The 19,936-nt window shown below is 41.1% G+C and overlaps 1 protein-coding gene across 5 annotated transcripts in view; it reads left to right on the top strand.

The window, feature by feature from the left end:
• The first annotated feature begins 1,006 nt into the window (after window positions 1–1,006).
• GEMIN8 (gem nuclear organelle associated protein 8) overlaps window positions 1,007–19,936 on the top strand; it is a 29,477-nt gene continuing 10,547 nt past the window's right edge. Inside the window, exons 1-4 of one of the 5 annotated variants that reach the window (XM_061459956.1) lie at window positions 1,007–1,266; window positions 1,903–1,954; window positions 5,378–5,414; window positions 8,162–8,584. In XM_061459956.1, coding sequence (XP_061315940.1) covers window positions 8,224–8,584 — 361 coding nt within the window. In that variant the 5' untranslated portion in view covers window positions 1,007–1,266; window positions 1,903–1,954; window positions 5,378–5,414; window positions 8,162–8,223. Of the gene's footprint in view, window positions 1,270–1,902; window positions 1,955–5,377; window positions 5,415–8,157; window positions 8,585–19,936 lie in introns of all 5 variants that reach the window. The other 4 variants (XM_061459953.1, XM_061459955.1, XM_061459951.1 and 1 more) reach the window with 4 other exon arrangements.

Below are 19,936 nucleotides of genomic sequence, written 5' to 3'. Positions count from 1 at the left end.
ACACCACTGATAAAAACTTCTCACAGTGTACCTTCGGCACAGTCGGACGCCCCAGTAATCGCACAACTAGCTGAAACTAGCTGTATCTGTAATTCTTCTGATAACTAGCAAAGATTTAAAACAGAGTGACCTTCCTGCAAAATTTATTGCAGGATAGGCAGACAAGGAGTATCCCAAGCTAGCAGATGTATGGGAGGCTCTGTCTCTAAATTAACTGATAAGTAGAAGGATGGTGTGAAATAACTCATTCATGTTTAGTGGGGCCACTAAATCCTGTTATCTCACCACAGACTTACAACACAAACATTGTTCTTTAAAACTACTTCAGAAGACTAGTGTGAAACAATTAACTCATGTTTAGTGCAGCCACTACATTCCACAGACTTACAACATAAATATACTCTTATTTTTTTCAGGCACTAGCTTTTCTTATATCAAGCCCCCCCCCCCCCCCCCCTCTTTTACCTTTACAAATTCTTTTGCTAGGTGACTCCGTTTTGCTCAAGAGTTCTGGCCCGTTGTTTAATTTGTTGTCTGATCTTGTGTCTTTAGCGAGCTTTGTTTTTGTAAACTGGTGCAGTTATACCCGCATAACCACACCTATGATTTGTGAAAGCCAATATGTTTATGTGTTTAGCACACTAGTTTAGGAAAACAACAATAATCAGAGGACAAGAGTCACAGTCATCAACAGCACAATCATCACCACATCCCACAGACGTTTTGACTAACAATTCAGTTTGTGGCGTATTGCATACACCCTAGGGCTGGAGGAAGTAGGAGGCAGCAGACGGGATTACAGGAGCTCGCACCACTGCCCCTGTGAGGGGCAGGTGCCTACAATGGGGCAGCCCCTTCCCGGAGAAGACTCTTGAGGTGACTGAGAGCCAGAGCCGGGCCCTACCGGTACCTCCCCGTAGCCCCACAAGATGGCGCCGCGGGACCGGAGATGGATGGGCGGGCGGAAGCGGCGGGAGGAAGCTTTGCCCGCCGTGCTCACCCTCGCCGGAAGGAAGGGAAGGAGGAAGTACCGGAGGAGTTTTCGCTCGGTTTCTCCTCGGCTCTCCTTGCTCACCGGAGCCGCAGGCAGCCCGTCTGGGTGCGTGGACGGTGGTGCCCCTGCGTAGGCTGCGGATCAGGCCTCCCGCCTCGCTGGTCCGCGGCGGGACGGTTGAGGGAAGGGGCAAACCGGGGCGAGCGGTGGTGTGAGCGGGAAGAGAACAGCTCAGGAGGAAGTTTTGCGTTCGAGCTTGGCGGGGCGGAGAGGTGGTGCGTGTGGCTGGCAGCTCGGTTGTACGGGCTCGCGGCTTTTCGTCTTCTCTGCAAAATGCTGGCCTCCGGCCTGAGGCGGGGGGTAGAGCTGGAGCGTGAGGGATGCGCCGGCGTGAGCTTGTCTTAAGGGTTTGTTTTCCTGTCAGCCTTTTGATTTGTTTGCCCTATTTGGCAGACACAGGAGCTGCTTATGGGTTTTGTGATCTGTAAAGTCACTGACCAGTCTGTATGGCATCTGTGAGACGAGGAAAGGAATTTTGCTTTCACACGCAATAGAGTAGAAGTTTCATCCTCTCCCTCGTTTATGGGTAAACTGCCAAGCCATATATGAAACATAAGCTAATTGAGGCTACTAATAATTGTGCAGCTCTCAGCACTCTGCTTTTGACCTGTGACTTTTGGGTCAGTTAGCTTTTGGGTTTGTGTCCTGGATCTCAGAGAAAAAAAAAAAAATAACTCTTTTTGGGAGCAGTCAGAGGATTATGCTGTTTCCGCTCTGCTCAGGTCAAAAGAGCTGTAATGCATATGGTAAAGTTTGGTCTGCATGCTTTAGTCACAGGTCTAGTGATTAAACGTGGATTGTCCCTGCAATGAATGTAATTTTGTCTTATGTGTAGTTTCCATTCACAGGAATTGCTACTACTGGTGTAAAGACACTGCTGTGAAGACATCATAGTGATAGGTAGGTCTTCATAGGTCAACTAATTGTCCTGTTCAGATGATGACCAGCTGTACCTGTATCCTAAGTGCTGGACAGGTCTTGTATTTCGAGCCATTCACAAACAAGAATGCAGTGCATAGTGTTAGGAATTTAGGGAAATAACTTGTACTGCTGACTGTCTCAATCACAGGCTTATCTGTTTGACTAAGTAGGGCACTTTGGTATTAAAGTTGTATGCCAGCAATGCACAGTATTAATCTGAAGCACAGAGTGTCAAAACACTTTCCAGACATTTCCCTTTTCTGGTGGTGATTCTGCACCAAGAGTAAGCATTAGAAGTATAGAATGAAATAGGTGTTTTTAGGAAGTTGTACACTTTAGGTGTTGTTACATAGCATGATTTTCTTGCTGAATCCTTCAGATATTTTTAAAGAGTATGTAGTAGGGTGAGTTTAAAAATACACGCACAAATTGGTGTTTAACACCTTAAATTGTGAAATTTATTCTGATGGGATGTTGTGGAAATACTTAGTATTCATAGATTGAGAAAAAGGCAGCCTGGCTTTGAATTCCAGAACCAGTTTGGAGCTGAAAAAAGTATGTCAGCTGTCACTTGCTGAAATAGGGGCAAATGTACCAGGAAAAGTAATTCCTGTATGTGTGCTCTAGTGTTACATTTTACTGAATATCTCTAATCTCTTTGCCAGAAACTGGTTGCTGAGTTAGGGACATCTGTGGCCTGACTGAGGAAGGCACTTCTCACAGGCTGAAGAAGCAGGGAGAAAGGATGTGGTCAGCTGTCTGTTCTTTTGGGCATTTCTGATTCAAATGTATTTTGCCTTTCAAGGAAAGATTTATATTTTTTTTTGTTGAAATCTGTTGAATTTATTGAAGTTTCACCTTTGTTTAATAACATCTTATATTTTTATCTTACTGCAGTGCAACAGGTTCATCTTGTTCACATTGGTGTTCTGAATAGCCAAACCCTCCTTGATGCTGCATTGGTGTTTCTGGCTGTACCTGTTTCCTCCAATATGGCAGCCATGTGGCAGCACTATATCTAACACACCACAAGAGGGCTTTGCTCCCAGAATATGAGTTACATTGCCAAGTTATAAAAAACAATGATTCGTGATTGTGTTTCACAATATGACAGACATTGTCTCAACTTCCTTTGACTCACTTTGGGATTAAGTGCTGTCATTGCTTTGATCAGATTTATTTATTTTCACTAATGCTTACTTGCCTCAGGTTGGTAAGAGGACAGATGTGCTTTGATTTAAGGGAGTACATCTGTATTTAATTATCGGTGAGGAAATATTTTAAAACTGAGAAAAGGAAGTAATAAAATTTATTTTAAAAATAACTTTTTCATCATTAATGATCAGCATAGGCAAACAAATCTCTTACTCATTTTAAAGTCTACATTTGCTAGAGAGTTTCAAATGTTCAGTTGCATCCATATTTGATTTTTTAAAGTATAAATTATAGAAGTAGAGTTATCAACACATTTTGTGCTTCTTGTCATGTTTCACATTTTATGTAGTTTGTTTTGGAAGAGTAATTCAGCTGAAAATTTAGTGTCCCAGCTTGCAACATTGTTATGCTCTGCTTTATGTTTGTAGTCTAATGTTTCATAAATAATTTATTAAAATTATTAATGTTTCTGTGTGTGACAAAACAGGTTTTTCATATTTGGTAAATTAATGTAGTTGGATAATTTTGCCAGAGTTTTTCCTCTCCTTCTCCTTTAGAAAATATGTATTAATAATAAAGTATCAAAATTCACCACTTAAAAAGTGTCTGCATGTTAAGCTTCAGCCCTGATATCTGTTTATGCAGAAGCTGGTTCAAAGAATCTTTTGTCAGGTAGGAATTGTGAGTGAACTGGAAAATGAAATACACATACTTTTTCTAAAGTGGAAAATGGAAGAATCAGTTACCATGGACTTAGGTTATTAAGTATGAGGAAAAATATATTATGACAACCTTGACAGTATCCAGATGTATATAGGGAAGGGACAAAAGTTGTGTGTGTCATGGGAGTGAAGTTTTAAAGAGGGCTAGCATGGGAAATGAGATGTTTGAAATGAGCAGAGAAGGGTATCACAAGAGTCCTTTATGTACATGCGTGTTTCAAGTGTTACAAGTCACCACAGTGTTTTACAGTGACCTCAGCACTAGGTTTTCTTCTTCCTCCAAGCAGGCAGGAGAGAATACAATGAACTCGCATACTTTGGTTGCCTAACGTCTGATTCTACAATCCTTAGCTTGCATAAGTCATCCCATTGATTGTAAGGGGACTGCTCACGTATGTAGGTTTTCTTGTAGATAGGTTGATGTGACTGAGGGTTTGTAGGTTTGAGCATAGTGTAGGCTTTGCAAAGGATAATAGTTTGCTTTTGAAGTAGCAGCATGATTTGCATTTTCTTTGAATGTGGCTCACCCTTATTCTCCTTTCGTGCAGCATGGCTTGTCTTAGAGACAAACTGTTGTTGTTTAATCAGTTCAGACAGAACACAGCTGATGTATATACTAAATTCATATGCATTTTGAAAGATCTTAGTTTTAAACTGGTATAAATCTGCAACAGTTGTAAGTGCTGTCTTGGCTATATTCCAGTGTTGCTGGGAATTGCATTTTACTGTGTCTTATCAGTGGAAGTTTAGTGTACTGAGTTCCTGTTACTTTTCACTGTCACTCACCTGACATAAAGTTCAAATCAAGACTGAGAGTGTCAGGAGAAATATGTGGATGAAGCAGCTAACATCTTAATAATTGTCAGGTAGGGAGGGAATTCAGATTTTCAGTGATTCCTCTTGGTAAATCACACTGAAAATGATCGTAATTATAAATCCTGCCTGGTAGTTATAGATAGCTTGTTTTCCATCTCTTCCCTTACCAAGAAGAGAGATAAAGAAGGTATTGTAGGTGGTTATAAGTGCACCACAGATTTGAATAGAGTCAAGATGATGTCCTGGTTTCAGCCTGTTTTAATCATTTTATAGTAATTGCTTCCTTTATATATGTCCCTGAGCAGACACCACTAAAAAGTGAGAACAGTGCGTTTTGTTAAAGTTTATTATTTTTGTTCAGCATTTGGAAGATAAAGGTTGTAAAAGTATAAAGTGCATGAGACAATAGAAAAGGGAGCGGGGGGAGGGGTGGGGGTGGAGGGAAGCGTTCAGTCACAGCATTTTGGGCTGCGTAGTGTAGAAGGTTCCCTTTTCACCTTCTTATTTTAGTGGGGAATTTTAAGATTGGGATTTTTACTGAAGCTAGTCAAAAACTATAAATAAGACACTTCAATGAGTCGCAACAGAAAAGGGATATTTAATAGCTGTAGGCCATAGTATCCAAGTTTAACAAAAATATATTCAGTGCTTGTGACCATTTTAATACATACATTCTCATGAATTTAAAAGTTACTGTTCTCTTCTCTAGTTCACCTTGATCACCAGAACAAACTCCACAAGTGATGGTAAGTGGTCTTTATGTGTTTCTATGTAAGAACTTAGTCACTTCTTATATACAAAATGCATATAAACACTTACTGAACTGCCAGTGCAGACATGTAAAAATTAGATGTGAAAGTAGCTAAACTGCTCTAGAAATGGAATTCAGAATGTAACAGTGGATGATTTGTCTACTCCTGGGAAGACTCCAGAGACATAACAGGAAAATAACAGAGGACTCTGATCATTTGCCTTAGATTTATAGCTTTTGTTTCCTTGAGGAAATCTCTTATTTCCATTTATTCTGCAGCTGAAAAAGCACAGACACAGAACTAAGTTAAACTTTAAAGTGTTCCTTTCCCTTTTCCACCCCGATATAAAACATTTCTGTAATTTTTTTAACAGATGTATTTTTAAAATTCAAATGTAAAAGGGATTTCAAGGGTCACTTGCAACAAAAAAGCCACAAAAAGTAGTTGGACAGGCACCAGCATCACAGTTCTGTCTACATGAACTGGCTTTTTGTCTTCTTTTCCCTTAAATTAACAACTGAAGCTAGTCATCTAGACAAATTAGCCAGCTGGATTCCAGAGCTTTCAGTAAAGTGATGAAGGCCCTTTTTAGAAACATTTTTGAAGAACTGGAGATAATTTTTGATATTTTAAAGAATATGTTTTCTTCTTTGGAAATACATAGAATGTAGGAGCTACTTGCTTTTGTCAAGCTTCTTGATGTTTCAAAACCTGTTTTTTTAAGTACTGGGAAAAATAGAATGTTCTGAAAGTAACCTGCAAATGTATCAGATTTGACAACAGGAGGCTGTCTGACTGCTGAAGGGTGAGGAGTCAGTGTGGCATTCTTAAGCAAAGCAAGAACAGTAAATAAAACGTTGTTCTTCCTAGCTTTTAGGTGGCTGGCTGATTAAGAATGAAGACATTCCATATGGAAGACAGATGCTTTTCTTGCACCCACTCATGTTAAGAATAAATATTCTGAAATGCATGGTCTCATAGCAGTGCAATGTTAAACCAAGAGGAGAATCAGAATAAAGATTCACCCCCATGAATTGTTGCTTTTCAGGAAAGATCATTTGTCTAGACTTTTAAATCACATAGCTGAGTCCCACAGCCCTTCACAAACAGAGTGCAGTGTTTGATCAGAAATAACCTAAAGAATGCAAGTTTGTTGTCATGCATTTTCTTTATGGACTCTGTTAGCTGGAGGAATTTTGTTTCTGAAAGTGCTTCCCAATGACCTTAAAAAGCGATTGTATTTATAGATCTCTTATGGGATAACAAGCTAAATTTTGCAGAAAGAGGGGAAACATGAAAGTTACAATTATTATTCCAAATTCTCTAACATTTACGTTATTGCTTGAGAACCAGAAATTGAAAATAAATGTAAGGAAATGAAATTAACCTCTCGAAATTGTTGGCATTAAATGGAAGGTATTTCTTAGGGATGTTTTTTCTGTTTTGTTTTCGAATTATTTTCTCCCAGAAAATTATTCCTTAAAGGCGGCAGAATGGTGCCAGTACAGATCAAGAAAACACACTTAAAGAAAGATTTTTGTCTTGTGCGCCTTTTAAAAAAAAAAAACCAAACAAAAACCCCAACTAAGGTAATAAAGGATTGTAAACATCACATTCGTCTCTGAAAACGTCAGCTAAATCTCGCCTTAGTTTTGAGTGTTTGCCAAAGCATGGCTTAATTAAAATTCTTTCAATTTAAAGTACAGACATTCTGGTTTGGCCCAGATAAAAGATTTTCTAAGGAAATTAAGAGGTGAGGGAAAGAAAAAAAGAAATTTATTATACTTGTTCTAGCCTCTAGTTTACTTTATGGCTTTCTTTCAGGATACCTTATTATCCCCTCATTTTGAAAGTAGGATGAGGGTGGAGATGAAATGGCCTGTACAAAGGGGGCTTAATGCTAGAGGGACTGGGGGGCTTTGTAGTCTCTGGTGAAATCTGAACAGCATGAAACTTTTTTTCAGGAAAACTGAAATTAACTGGAAGACAGGAGAAGGTGTGTTACAGTATGCTTCTTTCTATAGAACCATTTTCCATGTACTTTATCAGTGGTACTTTATTACCCCTTTTCATATGTTGGTTGCTGATGAGTACAAAAGGGAGATTTACTGGCAGCTTGCATTTGGCTAAATACAGTCTTGTTTTTGATCAAGGCTATGATGGATATATGAGCTTGGCTGAATTGCCATTTGACCTTTTCTGAGAAACTTATTTTGGCAGGCAGATGGAGGAAATATGTTACTGGATAAAATGAATGCCTTTGTTTAATATGGAGGAATTTTAATCTCTTGTGTTTTCTGTCTGCGGATTTGGAAATCAGGTGTAGGTTGTAATACATACACCTTGGAATGGTTCGGTTCTTACAACTCACATAAGCAGCTAAGGAATTGTGGACTATGTCCACACAGCATATCCTCTAAAAAGAGCCAATTCCCACTGTAGTAGCACAAATACTTGAAAAATACCTTCTGGAGACTACAAATTTCTGTTGCTGATTCTTCACTGGTAGTTGTGTTGATGCAAAACCAGTCTCTTGTAATAGTAATAAAGTGTAGTGCAGTTGTACTGTGTTAATACTTGTCCTCTTTTAGACCTGTGTGGTTTACCGTAGGCAAAGGATGATTATTGATTAAAAGGCAGGCTTTGTGCTTGTGTTTACAGTGTTTCCTGCCCTCAATTACTGTTTGTTTTCTTTCTTTTTGGTGTTTTTTCCCTCTCCCCCATGTTTTGGCCACAGGAAGACGCTCAGCCATGGTATTCTCGGCAAGTGTACGCAAAATACTGGAAGCACTATGACTTAGCCATGCGCTGGATGCGTAGACACCAGCGAGCCTACAGGAAAGCCATGGAGTCCTTTTATCACGTACCATGGCATCTTCCTGCAGCCTCTCCAAGTGGTCACTACTCAGATTGGGATGGGAATGACCTCCCACATACCCAAAGCTATTCTTCCAGCTCTAGGCCAAGTGGCACAGCTGTGTACCAGAGGGGAGCTCAGCAATATGCAGATGCCCACCAAGAGAGGGAGGATACTGACGGGGATTCTGAAATGGAGGAGGACTCTGAGTCTGAAGGGGAGATAGAATATGACTTGAGTAACATGGAGATCACGGAGGAGCTTCGCCAGTTTTTTGCACAGACAGAGGCACACCGAGAAGAACTGCGTAAGTCAATGCTTGTTCTGTGTTTTCTGGTTCTTGGTGGCCATAACACTGAATGATGGATGGTTTCAGCACCTACAGGTTTTGTAAGAATTCACAGAAACAGGTACTGCAATGGAGCAAGCCAAAGAAAATGAAGTAGGGAAAGCTGATGGGTGCAGTTAAGTACCATGCATTACAAATAAGTCTCAGAAAATGTTTCAAGGTTTTTTAGTACAAGGGAGAGAAAATCATGACTGCAAAGAGGAGAATAACACGTTTGTTCATAATATATTCTTCTTCAGTGCTGAAGGAAAAACTCCAGAATTTTTATGGTTAAATCTAGTTAACATGCTGCATGTTTGAGAAGGGAACCCAAAGGAAGTGCTTTACTACCTCTTTGAACCCTAGAGTAAAACCTCAATGTATTTTATAACATGGAGCATCCATTTTGCATGTTATTCTTTGGCTAACTCAACAGTAAAATTTCATGACCTTTTTCTTCTCCCTCTGCATCCCTAGGGTACTCTTCATTCTGTACTATACCACAAGTTTCTCTTTGTTTTACATCTTGATCTGGACCCAAGTCCTTAAGCAGGGAATGTAAGCCAAAGACTTAAGAATTTTCTCAGGTCTTAATCCTCAGAGGTATTGGTCATCTTTATTTCTATGAAATCCTTAAAAGAAATAAAAATTACGCAGTACTTTATTGACACATTACTTCATATACGAATGTTGCAGGCACATTTATTATCTGTTTCAAGAAAGCAGCATGATGAAGATAACTTCCACGTGACTCCAGTAGGAAATACCCAGAATGAATGATTAATAGAGCTTTCTCTGGAAGACTGAGATGTTCTAAAAATGCATAATAAACACAGTGATGGGGAGGGAGAGATAAAAACTGTGTTGTTTTAAATTCTTTGATCAGAGGGTATCTGGTGAGCTGAAACACCTCAGCTTAACTTCACACTTCCCATCAGTATGATGCACGGTTGATCTCAAGAAGCTCAGTGTTAGTGCCCAACGTGCATCCATTTCTCATCATGCTTTCACAGAATCAGCTTGGTGTTCTCTGTTGAAATGTTCTTTTAATGAGGTACATAATGTTTTCAGATGCTTGTTTGTGTCAGGAGATGCATTTTATTTTCTTTGGCTTTATGTTGTCTTTATGGTTAGTGGGGTTTAAAGGTATGCAAATGATTGAAGTGGTATCCTTGAAATTGGGAAATCTGGCCTCACAGATGTTCTCTATTGCAAATATACTAGATGACCTCGGTATAGCTATTTAATCTCTTCCTGACCCCTCACTGGCTGCTCTTGCTAAAAATATGATTTGATTCTTTATGATGAGCAGATGAATTGGGAAAAGGTTTGTGACTCAGAATACAGATTTTACTTTTGTTCCTTCCACCACAGTGGTACCTGGAGGCTTTTGGAATAATTAGGTCTCTGCCACGTGCCATGTAGCAGCCTAGTTCTGTGTAAGCGTAATTCCAGTCACTTCAGCGGCACTGTTTCAGATCTTCATGCAAATTTAAGCTGAATCTGGTCTTTAGCTACTACTTGCCTCAGTTGCGATAGTAGTTTCCCTGCTAAAATGAGGTTAGTAATAATAAGCTGTAATTCCTCAAAGCATGAAAAAGTAAGCAAGTACTTGATTTAATTGAAATTTTAAAGTGCTGTGGAGCTCTTGGGTGAACAGTGCTATCTAAATGCTAAATTTTGTGAGTAGGAAAAAATACGATGTGATCTTGTTCAGAAATAACTTTTTTCTTGTGTGGTAAGGGAAAAGGAAAATAGAATGAAACAGATTTTTCTAATTCTGTTGAAGTTTCTCAGAAGAAGAAACCTAAGCAGCAGGAGGAGAGGAAAATCATTGTTTACCTGACGGCATGGAAATGAGCTGGTATGGCAGACATGTTGAAGGCAGTACCACTCTACTTCAGGAGGTAGTATTATTGATTTTCTTGGATGCTGTTTCTGAACAAAATGAAATTTGGGGTTCATTAAGCTGCAATTCATAATGATGCTGTCATATCTTTTATACTGTGCTGAAGAATGATTCTGTCATTCTGTATCAGTGCTCAAGAAGATGGAGATAATGCATCTACAAAAGAAACCCACAGTTACTTAAGTAACTGCCTTTTCCTTTTAATCCCCAACTGTATGTCCTGGGCTGCTCCGCCTAGCTTAGGAGGAGATTTATAGAGAAACTTGGGCACTAAAAAGCTGAATAACACCTGAAATTTAGGCATCCATGTCCAGCAGAGACATTTGTAATGGTAAGAGTTTTCAATTTTCTTTATGAACTGGAAAGTAATGTTTGAGTATGTCAGAGTGGAATACCAATAGTGACTTTAGCGATCAGTTGAAGTATAAGTCAGCTGTTAAGGAAGGTTAAGGGAAGGGCTGTCTCGTGTTTTCTTTCTCTGGCGTAAATAAGAGGCTATAGGTGGAGTTCACAGCCTTTGACTCCTGCACCTTGACATGCACTTGGTAGAGGACACCTGGCTTGCTCTTCCTTTAAAATGAATACCATGCAACTTTGGTACATTTGTTGGCAATTTACTGAAGTGTGAGACATATGGGAAAAGAAGAAGAGTGGGACAAATAGAAAGGGGAATTTGTCACATAAGGAAGGAGATGCTAGTACAGAGGGGTGGAGGTCTAATTTATCTTTGTGAAGGATGACTTCCATGAGTGGTGTTTTTTCAAGCCCTGCAAAATCAGGAAATGCTATGCAGCATTAAAAGAGTTATTTGGATATGCATAATGAGAGTCTTGATTTCCCAAGTAAGATATAACTGGTTCCCACATTTCATCCATGTCTCATCAACATGTGGAAGGATAATCAAAAGGACTGAAACAAATCCTAGCTGATGTCAGACTCTTCACTTCTAATGCTTGATCTGGAGTCTGCTAGAGGTGATCACAGACATCAGGGGCTAAGATCTTGCAGACTGTAACTGTGGTAGATTTACACAGGCCTGAGATGTAGGTGGGAAAGACGTTTGTGTCTGGATGGTGCCATGCAAGCATTAATGCTAATTGTAAAGAGAAGGGTTTCAAACAAAGCTGTCCCGTCAGACCAGCCAAAGAGGAAGAACTCCAGGTTTATTTCATTTTTCAGTAAGTGCGACAAACTTTAAGAACTAGCAGATTCCTCACTTCTGTTCACAGTGGGCATTAGCAGTGGTTGGCTGACTTGTACAGTAAAGCCTTTGAAACTGGCAAACTATGAGCCGTGCTGCATGATTTAACACTTCAGCAGTAATACAGTTGTTCACAACCAACCTCTTCTAAAACAATCTACTTTTTGTCTTTGAATTCATGTCAAATTCTTACTAGTTTTTAGGTTCGTGTCATGTATTTCAGTCAAGTTATGTGTTCCTGGAATGCCCCAAAGTAATTGGGAGTGTTTTGCTGAGCCTGTATGAACTCAGGCATAGTAATGCAGTACGAACTTATCTTGTGTTCTAGATATATAGTGCATTTGGTTATAATGTAATGCCCCTACAGACAGTTTACATTTCTCTGAAGTTGTTTCTTCATATGCTATTGTAATTGTTTAGTGATTCTGTTTTTTAGGGGCATTTCTTGTCAGGTTAGTCTGTTGTTCTAGTTCTTCACGTAACTGGTGATCCTAATATACTGTGCTTCTGGGGGATGTTTTTAGTTGCATTTAAAAATCTTCCCTCTGGCCATTGAAATGCATGAAGTTATTTCTGGGTTACCATACCTGTCAGACCTAGATAGTGTACTGAATTCTCCAGACATCCTGGGTGTAAAGAACAGAACACTGTAAGTTACCTTTTTATATTTGCAAGAGTTAAAAGGACAAAAACCAAGAAAGGAAGATGCACAAGCCCAGCAAATCTGTAAATTATCTAATTGCACGTATTTTATCACACTATTAAATTTAGCCTTTGAAACATGTAGTTTGTCCTTATGCAGTTTTTCTTTGTTCCCTTTTTGCATATAAGAGAAAGTGACTTCTGTAATTGAGTGAGTACAGTATTTCGAGTACATTAGGAACCATTCTGTAGTAGTCAGCAGGCAATGAGACAGTGTCCTTTATTTAAAAACAAAGAAAAGCAAAGGAAAGTACCATCATGTCAGTTCATTACTGACGGGTAATAGTCTGCCAGTTGTTATTGCTGTGACTAGCTTTTTCCATTAAAGCCTCTATATTGCCCACACATACCCTCCAGCTTTTCCCAAAATAATGTTGTCTCAACTTACAATTTTCATGCCAGATGGAAAACCTTTTAAAAAAAATTGAAAGGAAATGGTGAATGAAGATGATTGTTTCAAATCTGCAATTTGTAGGGTTTTTCCTTCGGGTTTCTTTTTCTCTGAGAGATGACAGTTGTCACTGCCTCCTCCGTGAAGAGGGAGCACTGGAATTTTCCATGTTTTGAAACTTGTTTGAACAGTAACAGATCTGTGAAGCTTTTGGTTTTGTTTAAGGCCTGTGTGCTTCCTTGGAAAACAGACTTTGATCGAGGTTTTTTGCCACCATGGTTTCCATCTTTCTTCCACTTCTCCCTGTTCTTCATCTGTTTTTCTCTCCATCAGACTGTAGTTCAGATCCTTAGTCTTGGTCACCAGCATCTCTTTCATTTCTTCTTCCCTACGCTAAACTTTCAAAACAGTGTGGATGGTGAAGTTGAAAATGTCTGCTCAGCTTCCTTGGCTTTGTCAGCCTTGGTTGTCACATGAACTTTTACCATTCTCTTTAGAAGTTGAATCACTGAAGCTTCTGAAGAAATGCTTGTGAAAAGTGTTCTCTGCAGTACGTGTGGGCGTTTGGGAGATGCATCTGAACCACGTTCCTCTATGAACTGAAGGAGAAATGTGAAAGGCTTTCCTTTTATACCATGTCTCTGCTTTGATGATTGAACCTTTTATTGTATAGCAGCAGAATCTTCTCAAGTGCACACGCTGTGTCCAGTGTAGAGGCTGTGTTATTTGGTACTGGAAGCCAACAGCTTGAAAAAAAATAAAATAAAATGCCTTCTTACTAGAGAAACAAGGAAAAGTGCTACAATTTTTACTGTTTTAATATTGAAAACTAATCTGTACATGCAAAAATAGAGGGTCTGAATTGAATGTGGATAGTAACAGTTGGGCATAGTTTTATATCTATTTCCTAAGAGTATCAATTTGAGAATTCAGCCATTCCTAGAATATGTGATAGTCAAGAAAACGTCCTTGGATTTCATATTAGGGACAGAATTAGAGCTTAGGAGAATGTATAGTTTTGCTATGTGGACCTGTGTCTTTCCTATCAATCCAACACATTGTAACAAATGGACATTATGCTGTACTTGCCACTACAGGAATTAATGGAAGAGAGACACTAGAAAGCTTGAGGTGCTGCTGAGGAAACTCTGCTTTTTGTTTCACTGGACCAGAGACAGTTGGAAATGGACATCCTCTGCTGAATGCTCAGGAGAGTTGTGTGAGGATCAATACACAGAACTGGAAATTATATGTGAAATTTTTCTTATTCGTTATGTGCCTCTGGGTGAAACTTTGACAGTGTTGACAAACCCTAAAACTATGCAAGTGCAAGGCCAGGCTTGTTTTCTTCTGCTAAGAGATGCTTCAGTTTTCAGCTTCTAGGTGGCATCTGAGGATGCTGTGGACCAGGATGCAGCCTGGACAGTTGGGTAGAGCTGGGGCCTGGAATGCCACTTCCCTGTCTTTAAGTGGCTGTACTGGGCTCAAACCTTCCTAAGCATGCTGTGGATTTCTGGTATTTGACTTACAGCAGGTTCATAGCTAGGAGCACAGGAAAAGAAGCTTACATGGTTCAGTGCGGCTGTAGCATAGGCACTGCTTTAAGAGGAATGCCAGGATGTCAAACACCCTCTATTTCCTCTTACATTTGATGGAAATGAAGAATGCTGTCTTAATATGTATTAAGTTTTGGAAACCTGTGTTGGAAATTGTCACCCTTTATTTGTCTGTCTAATGTGTTCCTGTTACTGTATTGGAGATAGTGCATACCACAGGTGGCTTGTTGAGAGTTTCAGTTTCTTCAGATTTATAAGGGGTTTTGGGTAGCTTAGCAGGAAATAAGCAAAAGCCTCAAGTGGTAAAAGAATGAACAGTTTGATCTGAGAAGAATTGTTCATTCCAGACCTTTTGCTTAACATTTAAGTTAGATGTCATCCTTGTGACCAGAACACATTGTGTCAACATCATCTTTGCTGAACAAATATGGGATTTGAGCTACTCTTTCTCTCAGAGAACTGTTATCCTTAAGTTATTCATGAGGCAGTAAGAGAAGTCTGGTAATCTTGTATTGTTGCTGCTCTTAGTGAATTTGTGGTAAAACTACTTCTGACTGGATGTCTGTGGCTTGTCTTGAGGATATGAGAATGAGATGTGCAGGACAGAGGCAGATCATTGCCCCTCTCAGCTGCCCTGTCCCTCACTATCCATGTGCTAGATCTGCTTTCGATAGTTGTGTCTTGATAGTTGCTGGTCTCAGAAAGTTCCTGTGGAAACAGGTCAGTGGCTTGCAGTGATGAATTAGCTATTGAAACTTTCTCCTTGCAAAGACAATACATGCAGTAACTCAGTTTTAGGTCAAGTAAGCAGAGTGCCAGTGCCTGTTTTGTGTCCATGCAGTTTCCAAGGTTTGAGGGCATTGCTGGGATATACCTGGGCTTTGGCAAAGAACTACCAGGTAGACTCCAGGGCTGCGATGCCACATAAAGAACAGGGAATCCTTCCCCAGTCTTGTAAGAGCAAAACCAGCTTTCAGAATGCTGTTATGGAAGATTGCTTCACATGGGAACAGTTCAATGTGGGAAGATGCAGACACTACTTAAACTCAGAACTCGTGCTGGTAATTTTTTGAAGGCAGCTCTGCCTGCTTACTTATGCCGTTAGCATCTGCAGCTGCTCTGAGTGGCTCCTCTGGTCTTCTCTCCATTCTTTGTCCCCGCAGGGGAGCCTGTGGAAGCAGCTGCAGCTGCTGCGGAAAAGAGCAGGTGAGACCATGCTGACAGACACAGCTCTAGGGAAAAGTGGCATAAAAGCTGCTCTGCTGCTCTGTGCTAATCACTCAGTTTGGGCAGTCTGTCTTTACTGTTTATGCACTTTCCCATTTCCCCTAAAATTCTTTGTTTACTGGTTCCATCTAAGTGCCACATGGAGCATTTTTGCATCTCTGAATGATTTTACTTAGGAGACAGCTCTTGTCTCAGTTCTGTGCTGATAAATTTGAATTCATTGATAGTACTCTCAACCTTGTAAGAGGAAACAGTGATAGTGTGGGCTGTGAATTAAGCATTTTATAACAACCTTTTTTGTATCTACCTGGGGGATCTGCTTCTGTACCAAGAATGTTTAAAGTTTCAACAGTGGAGTAATTGTGAAAAACCAGTGCTCTTTATCTACAAAATCTGCTAAGAATCTACAAGAGACCAGGGCAGCAAAATATCTCAAGTGTTACACATTTTAGATGTATCTGTTATAAAGTAAACTTCTTGTACAGATTTGCTTGGAGACACAACATTTACCCCTGTTAATTTTATTGGGTGTTGTTAATACCAAGACTTCAAAGGCGTCATTTCCTTTTCAACATCTCTCACTGTGCCTCAGTTTTATCAGAAGCATACAGATGGAATTCACATCCTTTGTCATTTGGGAGATGTGGGTGCTGCAGAGGCAGAAACTGAGAGTTCAGAGACTTCTGTCTGCCTGGGTCTTTTTGAATCTAATTACCTCGCATACTCAAAATGGAGTGAGAGAGACAGACAGAGGCTGTTAGGCTCCCCATCTCAGACTTGGGTGCCCTTTACGGACTTCCATGATGGCCTTGGACATGCCGTTTGGGGCTAGATCCATAAAAGCTTGCAACAGAGGTGGAATTTAGAAACAGATGTCCAAAATAATAATCTCTCTCTTCCATCCATGCCTTCCAGGAAGAAGGGAGACAGTAATTTGTAGCCAAAGGATGGAGCATCTTAAACCCCAAGGTGCAAGGAGACATTGTCAGTGTTGTCTTTTCCAGTGGCTGTGTTAAGCAGCTGTCCTACCTTGTGATGTGATCTGCTATGAAGCCCATATCAAGGAATCTAAAGCACTGTGCTGCACTAGGAATTTGTGTCCATTTTCTTTTTATTTGGACCTGTACTAGTGTTGTGGTTTAAGGCACTAGAGGGGTGATAGCACTTCTCTTTCTATCAGGTTGATGTGACAGCACACCAAGAAAGAGTTGTGCTGCAGCCATATGAATTATTCAGTATAGATTGATCCAGCTGTTCATTGGTGTTATAATTGCTATTGGCTTCCAAAGTACCCAAACCTGTTTGTTTGGCCACCAAAGCTTTCACCCTGATATTTTCAAGGACATATGTCTAAGTTGTCGTAACACTGCTCTGCAGTACACTGAAATCACGGAGGCAATGTAAAATAGAAAATAAATCTGAAATGGATATTTGTACTGAAATTAGATTTATACTAAATAAATAGCATGAGTGTTACGCTATTGATTGCTGCTGTTCACATTTAGCTGGATAAGAATCTTGTGGGTTTAATTTCATTTGTAATTGCTGAAGTGGTGGTTGTTGAGCTGAAAGTCAGCTCTCTGTTAATAGTAATTGGAGAAACTCTGCCAAGGAATGTAGGTCTCCAAAGATCATGCTGGGCCTCAATTTTAATATGATTCTTCATATGCTAGCAAGTCAATGCCGCTGTTCTCCCACTCTGCACAAGCTTGCAGAGCACCTTCATATCTAGAAGGTCTGCAATTTCTGATGTGGTTGCTAAGCAGAAGGGTTGGAAGACTCACTTGAAGATTCATCTCTTGTCATTGCTTTGGGCTTTTTGGCCACTGGTATGGTGGGGAGGAAGCTGAAAATCTGTAGAAGAGTCCAGACTATGTAGACTGCATCATGTGTGATATGTTGGTGGAGGAGGTGTTGAGGTAGTAGATGGCAGAGCATCTGGATGACTTTGGAAAAGTGCAAGAAGTATCTGCCTTTTTCTCATCTCTCCATTTGTCAGTACATAAAGTTGGTGATGTGTAGTTATTTACATACCCTGATTTTGCATTCTTCCCTTGGCATTAGTCATTGGCCTCTGTCATGAATGCAGTGTCAGGCTAGATGGGCTTTTAGTCTGATGGCTCTCCTCATGTAAAGTCTTCTCTTTCTCAAGTTAATTACACACTTCCTTCCTGTGAGAATTGCCCCACTGAAGCAACAGAAGCTTCCCAGTTGCTAAGAAGTACAGCTTAACTCTGAAGGTCAGGTCAGGACCCCAGCTGCCTTTTGGAAAGAAGACAGTGCTCAAACTTCGACTCCAGCAACTGACTCTGGAAGTATTTCTAGTGTCAAACATTTCCCTTTTGCAGAAGGTACGACAGATGCGTATCTGTAGGTTTTCTGATAGGCTTCTTATAGATATAGGCATATTTTCCCAATCATAGAATAGTTAGGGTTGGAAAGGACCTTAAGGTCATCTAGTTCCAGCCCCCCTGCCATGGGCAGGGACACCTCACACTAAACTGTGTCACCCAAGACTCCATCCAACCTGGCCTTGCACACTGCCAGGGATCTAGCATTGACAGCTTCCCATTCCAGTGCCTCACCAATCTCACAGTAAAGAACTTCCTCCATGTATCTAACCTAAACTTCCCCTATTTAAGTTTGAACACATTACTCCTTGTCCTGTCAGTACAGTCCCTGATGAAGAGTCCTTCTCTGGCATCCTTGTAGACCCCTTCAGATACTGGAAGGCTGCTATGAGGTCTCCACGCAGTCTTCTCCAGGCTGAACAGCCCCAACTTTCTCAGCCTGTCTTCATACAGGAGGTGCTCCAGTCCCCTGATCATCCTCGTGGCCCTCCTCTGGACTTGTTCCAACAGTTCCATGTCCTTTTTATGTTGAGGACACCAGAACTGCACACAATACTCCAGGTGAGGTCTCACAAGAGCAGAGTAGAGGGGCAGGAACACCTCCTTTGTCCTGCTAGTCACATTCCTTCTGATGCAGCCCAGGATACGTTTGGCTTTCTGGGCTGCAAGCACACGCTGCCGGCTCATGTTCATTTTCTCATCACCAACACCCCCAATTCCTTCTCTGCAGGGCTGCTCTGAATCTCTTCTCTGCCCAGCCTGTAGCTGTGCCTGGGATTGCTCCAACCCAGGTGTAGGACCTTGCACTTGGCATGGTTAAACTTCATGAGGTTGGCATCAGCCACCTCACAAGCATGTCCAGGTCCCTCTGGATGGCATTCCTTCCCTCCAGCATATCAACCGAACCACACAGCTTGGTGTCATCGGCAAACTTGCTGAGGGCGCACTCAATCCCACTGTCCATGTCACCAACAGAGATGTTGAACAAGACCGGTCCCAACACTGATCCCTGAGGGACACCACTCGTTACTGGTCTCCAGCTGGACATTGAGCCATTGACCACAACTCTTTGCGTGTGGCCATCCAGCCAGTTCTTTATCCACCGAGTGGTCCATCCATCACATTGATGTCTCTCCAATTTAGAGACAAGGATGTTATGTGGGACAGTGTCGAACGCTTTGCACAAGTCCATGTAGATGACATCAGCTGCTCTACCCCTGTCCATCAGTTCCGTAGCCCCATCATAGAAGGCCACCGAATTGGTCAGGCAGGATTTCCCCTTAGTGAAGCCATGCTGGCTGTCACCAAGCACCTTGTTGTTTTTCATGTGCCTTAGCATGCCTTCTAGGAGAATCTGCTCCAAGATTTTGCCAGCCACAGAGGTGAGACTGAGTGGTCTGTAGTTCCCCAGGTCATCTGTTTTCCCCTTCTTAAAAATGGGGGTTATATTTTCCTTTTCCCGGTCGTCGGGAACTTCACCTGACTGCTGTGAATTTTCAAATATGATAGACAGTGGCTTAGCAACTTCATTCGCCAGCTCCTTCAGGACCCACGGATGGATTTCATCAGGTCTCATGGACTTTGCACATTCAGGTTCTTACGATGGTCTCGAACCAGACCCTCTCGTACAGTGGGCCCAAGGTTTTCTTTCTCACAGTCCCTGCGTCTGCCTTCCAAGTCTTGGGTGGTTTGGTCAGAGCATTTGCCAGTGAAGACCGAGGCAAAGAAGTCACTAAGAACCTCAGCCTTCTCCAAATGCAGAGTAGCCGGTTCTCCTGATGGCTTCCTGAGAGGGCCCACATTATCCCTAGTCTGTCTTTTGTTTGCTGCATGCCTATAGAATCCCTGCCTGTTCTCTTTCACATCCCTGGCTAGATTTAATTCTGCGGCTTGGCTTTCCTAACCTGATCCCTGGCCGCCCGGACTGCCTGACACCCTGACTGCCGCGCAGCGCTCCGCCTCGCTCGCGCTCCTTAAGCCGTGTTTTCTCCGCT

Source organism: Pezoporus flaviventris, unplaced genomic scaffold (genome assembly GCF_033815535.1).
Source record: "Pezoporus flaviventris isolate CSIRO_AGI_PZ_B2104156 unplaced genomic scaffold, CSIRO_AGI_Pfla_v1 ptg000030l, whole genome shotgun sequence".
Classification (NCBI taxonomy): Eukaryota; Metazoa; Chordata; class Aves; order Psittaciformes; family Psittacidae; genus Pezoporus; species Pezoporus flaviventris.
The sequence above is the reverse complement of the archived record's forward strand: the minus strand, read 5'-3'. Positions and strand labels throughout refer to the sequence as shown.